Raw genomic sequence first — 6,098 nt, forward strand, 5'->3', positions numbered from 1 at the left:
TTCAGGGTAAATAGTCCACCAAGGAATTGGGAACTCCATTGCAAAGAGTTAGGACAGGGTTGCAGATCTTGAGACAAATGGAAAAGAAGAAGAAGATCATCTTCGAAACGGCACATCATTCCGGAGACCACCGTCTACTACATTCACTATTTCTATTTACATTTCTGTTATCGTATATTATGATTTATGAATATATTATTAAGCGCTAAATTGTCACAGTTCTTTTCCATTTTTCATTTGTCTCATTACTGTGCCCATTCTTGTAACTATTTACTGCAGATCTTGAGAGCCAGTCTGGTGTAGTGGTTAGGAGCGTGGACTCTAATCTGAGAGGACCGGGTTTGATTCCCCACTCCTCCACTTGCAGCTGCTGGTGTGACCTTGGGTCAGTCACAAGTTCTGTCAGAGCTGTTCTCTCAAGGGCAGTTCTCGAGAGAGCTCTCTCAGCCCCACCTACCTCCCAGGGCGTCTGTTGTGGGGAGGGGAAGGGAAAGGAGATGGTAAGCCGCTCTGAGACTCCTTCGGGTAGCGAAGGGTGGAGTAGAAATCCAATCTCCTCCTCCTTCTCCTTCCCCTTCTATCCAGGGAAACCAAGTGGCAAACAACTGAGGCTGCAACCTCAGTTGTGACCCCACCATAGAGTTTCCGGGCCAGAGGCTAGCAGAGGTGGTTTGCCATTGCTGGCAGCCCTGGACTTCCTTGGGGGGGGGGGTAATGACCTGGGCCGACCCCGCTTAGCTGCCGAGATCTGGTGAGATCAGGCTAGCCCGGGATAATCCAGGTCAGGGCCGAGGTGGATTACAAAATATGAGAAGCGATTCAGTCATATAGCAAAGACCTGCACTCTTTTTAAAGCCATCTTAGAATGTATATTGGGCTTTTTTTCCCTTTATTGATATGCTTTTAGGTAATTTTTAACGTTGGTTTTAAATCAAATTATGTACTGTATTTTGCTCTGTTGCAAGCTGCCCCGAGCCCTGCTTGCAGGGAAGGGTGGCCTAGCAGATCCAATTTAATAAATAAACAGACAGTTTGGTGTCGTGGTTAAGTGCGTGGACTCTAATCTGGGAGAACTGGATTTGATTCCCTACTCCTCCACGTGCAGCTGCTGGATGACCTTGGGCAAGCCGTTCTGGCAGAGCTGTTCATGAAAAAGAGCAGTTTCTCTCACTTGGGCCCACCTACCTCACAGGGAGTCTGTTGTGGGGAGGGGAAGGGAAAGAAGTTTGGAAGCCGCTCTAAGACTCCGAGTGAAGGGCCGGGGTATAAATCCAATTTCCTCTTCTTCTTCTCTAATATATTTGTTACACGTAGACATAAATTGTTGGGGGAGGCAATTTTGCATTGAACCCGGGGATAGAGAATGAAAAGCCTTCTTCTGGTGCTCCTCCCAGTCCATTTTTGTTTTTTGCCTTGTTCCTTTTTCAGATAGAGGAGAAGAAGCAAATGGATGAGTTAATAGAAAGCGGGAAAGAGGAAGGCATGAAGGTAATTAGCGCGCTGGCTGTGATAGGGATGGCTTTGCTTTGAAGTGCCATACATCTTCCAGTGCTGAGGAACTACAGATCTGTTTGTGCAGAAAGCATATATGTCGCCTATCAAGAGACCAATCGTTGATTGTCACCGAGGTGCGGTAACCTTCTCTCCGAAAAAAATAGTCATTTGCACACAGAACTTGCTTGTAGAAAGTTAGCCTGGGCTGGGACCCTTCTCCCTGACAGCTCATTTTGGCGCGTATGCGGGAAAACCTCTGAAACGCTAGAGCATTCCACCACGTGAGCTGTCATCGGCAGTCCCGAGTGGTACAGCCAAGACAAGTTACCTCCTCATGATATGATCGAGGTTTACAAGATTATGCATGGGTTAGAGCAGGTAGAGAAAGAAGTCCTCTTCTCCCTTTCTCACAAGACAAGAACCCGTGGGCACTCCATGAAATTGCTGAGCGGTCGGGTTAGAACGGGTAGAAGGAAGTCCTTCTTCACCCAAAGAGTGATGAACACGTGGAATTCACTGCCACAGGAGGTGGTGGTGGCTGCAAGCATGGACGGCTTCAAGAGGGAATTAGATAAGCATATAGAGCAGAGGTCCATCGGTGGCTATTAGCTACAAGGTATAGATAGGGACTCTCAGGCTGGGGCAAGGGAAGCTCTGTATTCTTGGTGCTTGGGAGGGGGGGACAGTGGGAGGGCTTCCAGTGTCCTGGCCCCACTGCTGGACCTCCTGATGGCACCTGGTATTTTTGGCCATTGTGTGACACAGAGTGTTGGACTGGATGCCATTGGCCTGATCCAACACTGGCTTCTCTGATGTTCTCACTGAGAACTAGACCCTTGTATGTATGAATCTGTATGTGTGAGTGCAGTCATTTAAAGGACCAAGGCGGATATTAAAGAGCATAGCAGCAATCTGTAGGATCAGAGCTGTGGATTTTCCGGTCTCCAGCAGAGATAGAAGCTGCTACTTTTTAAAGTACTGTGTCAACATTTCCTACAAACTGTAGCCATAATCCAAAGATCTCCACAACTCGTTCCGCACAGCTTTGGCCTCTTATTTCTCAAATAGCACTCATGCAGGCTGCACATAAGCTGTTTTGGGAGTTCTGGGCTGCCTTCTTGTGAACTCATAAGAATGTAAGAAGAGCCCTGCTGGATCAGACCAATAATAGTTCATCTAGTCCAGCATCCTGTCTTCACACAGTGGCCAACCAGTTCCTCTGGACAGCCAACAACAGGGCAGAGAGGCCGAGGCCTTCCCCTGATGTTGCCTCCTGGCGCTAAGATTAAGAGGCTTAGTGCCTCTGAATGTGGAGGTTTCCCTCTGTCACCATAGCTAGTAGCCGCTGATAATCCTCCATTACTTGGTGTAGTGGTTAGGAGCGCAGGTTCTAATCTGGGAGAACCAGGTTTGATTCCCCACTCCTCCACATGCAGCTGCTGGTGTGACTTTGGGTCAGTCATAAGTATTTTCAGAGCTGTTCTCTCAAGGGCAGTTCTGTCAAGAGCTCTCTCAGCCCCACCCACCTCACAGGGTGTCTGTTGTGGGGAGGGGAAGGGAAGGGATAATGTAAACCGCTCCGAGACTCCTTCGGAGAGTGAAGGGCGGGGTATAAATCCAATCTCTTCTTCTTCTTCTCTCTATCTAATCCCTTTTAAAGCTGTGGCCATCACTACATTATATTGGAGATCTTACTGGCTCTGCAGATTTTTAAAAAGTTGCTTCAGCAGCATCCGCCACCACAGACGTAACTCCTGTGGGATGAGAATGAACCCTTCTTCCTCTGCAGGGCCTGTTAAGATCAAAGACTTCCTGGGATTTGTTGTGACATTCAGATCAGTTGCTTAAGTTGCAACCGTTGGGAGGTTTTTTTGCCCACCCGCTAGGATTCTAAATTATGGTACAATCCTGGTTTGTAATGGAGAAACAGACCACAGTGCGTTAAGACTCTTGTTTAAAATGTCGTAGCCGATTGCAGTGGAAGCCGTCAGGTCACCGGCTGCAAGGGGAACAGGGAAGGAACGGGGAAGTCTGCAGGCCTGGGAGATTTGTTATCAGACAAGCAGTGCCTTCCCGAAAGCAATCCGTCAGTGGAGACTGGCTGTTCAAAGAGATAAAGAAGTGCCATGTCACAAGTTGTTCTTTGGGGAGGAGCTGGGGCACAACTTGAGTTTCTGCAAGCTCCACTTGCAGCTGCTGGATGGCCTTGGGCAAGCCATAGTTCTGACAAGAGCTGACCTTGAAAGGGCAGTTCTTGAAAGAGCTCTCTCAGCCCCGCCTACCTCACAGGGTGTCTGTTGTGGGGAGGGGAAGGGAAAGGAGTTTGTAAGCCGCTCTGAGACTCCCTTGGGTAGTGAAGGGCGGGGTATAAATCCAATCTCTTCCTCTTCTTCTTCCTCTTCTTCCTCCTTCTTTATTTTCTTCTTCTTCTCCCTGCCCCCGCAGATCGACTTCATTGACGGCAAAGGGCGAGGGGTCATCGCCACCAGACATTTTAACCGGGGAGAGTTTGTGGTCGAGTATCATGGGGATCTCATAGAGATCACGGACGCCAAGAAGCGAGAAGCGTTGTACGCCCAAGACCCATCCACTGGCTGCTATATGTACTATTTTCAGTACCTAAGCAAAACGTACTGGTAAGTGGGTATTTTTGCCCCACCCACCCCTTTCTTCTCTTATCTTGCGAAGTTAATTTGTGAAGGACGGAATAGGATCCCTTTCCCCCGGATGTCTGACAACAGCGGCACCGAATTAATGTCTTTGGGGAATGGAATGGAGGAACCTGTGGTAGTTTACTTTTAGAACGATAGAAGCCACCGATTGGTTCTACCGCAGAGATAATAGCTGTTCTGGATTGGAATTCTCCTAAGAAGAAGTTCAACTGAATCCAGAAACGCTTCTGGCCCTCAAGATTTTTTAGGACAGTGGGGATTTCAGGGTGTCAACGTTCAAGTCAAATCTCCCTTTGTCAGGTGAAGTAGAAGCAGTGCCCTGAGTCCTCATGTCCTAGTCAAAAGGTGGGAGTAAGAAAGAGCGGGATCTCGTCCAGTAGCACTTTAAAGACTAACAATAATAAAAATAATAATAATATACTTTATTGTCATTGTACATAGTACAACGAAATTAAAGGTGCAATCATTTCAGTGATCTACAGCCATACTCATATACACTCACACAACCATTCACAACCTTTGCTGCAGGATAGGAGCTTTCATGCGTTGCTGCTCACTTCTTCAGTGGGTGGGAGTGGTTTTGTACCTTTGCATTCTTTACCTTGGGTCAGTCACAAGCTCTGGCACAGCTGTCCTTGAAAAAGAGCAGTTTGTGTCAGAGTTCTCTCAGCCCCACCCACCTCACAGGGTGTCTGTTGTGGGGAGGGGAAGGGAAAGGAGTTTGTAAGCCGCTCTGAGACTCCAGGTGAAGGGCAGGGTATAAATCCAATCTCTTCTCTTCTTCTTCTTTGCAAGCATTCTTTACATGGCTGTGATCACACACACTAAATAATCCGTTTTCAGTGCACGTTCAAACGGGATTTTACTGTGCGAACGGGCAAAATCCAGTTTGAAAGTGCATTGAAAGTGGATTATTTAGTGTGTGTGATCACAGCCCATGTGTATCTTACTCAGCTTGATTAGAACAGGGGGGCATGCTTGGGGACAGAAAATCAGCATCTGTAGTGAGATAAGAACCCTTTGTCCCTGTTCAGCCCTGGGGGCATCCATTGTTCTGAACAAGCATTCAAGATCCTTTACAAGAGTTCTTTATGACACCCACCCACCATCTGACTAGGATAAAAGGTCTCAGATCTGCATTTCACTCTACTGTGTCTGGCAAAGGGTGTTTTGACTCTTGAAAGCTGACACCCGGGAACTCTTGTGTACCTCTGGGGTGCTCCTGGACTCAAATCTAATTGTCCTACTGCACACCAACACGGCTAACCTCTGAAATAATGTTTAACTAACCTACCCATGCATGCTGTTATGTGTAAGTAATTGTAAACAAATATTACCTTCGGTTCACCACAACTTCAGTAACTGCTCGCTTGAAGATGGTTTTTATTCCCCATGGGCGAGTACGTGTTTACCATACTGAGATAATGTCTATGACCAGTGTTCCCTCTAAGCTGAGTTAGTGTGAGCTAGCTCACAGTTTTTTTAGCCTCCAGCGCACACATTTTTGTCTTTGCTCAGGAAGGAGGGCTCCAGAGCAAACTGATTTTTGGAGTAGCCAAATCGCTCGCTCACAACTTTAATGCCAGCAGCAGCTCACAGAGTAGCCTTTTTTGCTCACAAGACTCCACAGCTTTGAGGGAGCTTTGTATATGACGTGCCATAAACACCCTCTAAAGCACTTCATGATACTGAAGACTATTTCCTGTTGGCACTTGTAACTCCCTAAATCCTCCCGCTTTAATAGAGACGTTGTCCTTCCAACCGCGTGTTTGTGTTTTAAAGAGGCACAATTCCAGCTCCACAGATTCCAGTTTCTTTTAACCACGCTGTCGAGCCTTATTCTGCTGCAGCGTCTGCGCGTCTCTCTCTCCTCCGCCGCAAAGAGATCAACTCTCTTGTGCTGTTTTGTCCCCTCCTCCTTTTCTCGGACAC

General features: G+C 47.4%; 1 protein-coding gene across 1 annotated transcript in view; it reads left to right on the forward strand.

The window, feature by feature from the left end:
* The window catches only part of KMT5A (lysine (K)-specific methyltransferase 5A), a 23,962-nt gene that overhangs the window by 15,138 nt on the left and 2,726 nt on the right, over window positions 1-6,098 (forward strand). The window contains exons 6-7 of the mRNA XM_015419289.1: window positions 1,429-1,488; window positions 3,940-4,130. Coding sequence (XP_015274775.1) covers window positions 1,429-1,488; window positions 3,940-4,130 — 251 coding nt within the window. The remainder of the gene's footprint in view (window positions 1-1,428; window positions 1,489-3,939; window positions 4,131-6,098) is intronic.

Source organism: Gekko japonicus, unplaced genomic scaffold (assembly GCF_001447785.1).
Source record: "Gekko japonicus isolate JY-2015 unplaced genomic scaffold, Gekko_japonicus_V1.1 scaffold181, whole genome shotgun sequence".
NCBI classification, from domain to species: domain Eukaryota; kingdom Metazoa; phylum Chordata; class Lepidosauria; order Squamata; family Gekkonidae; genus Gekko; species Gekko japonicus.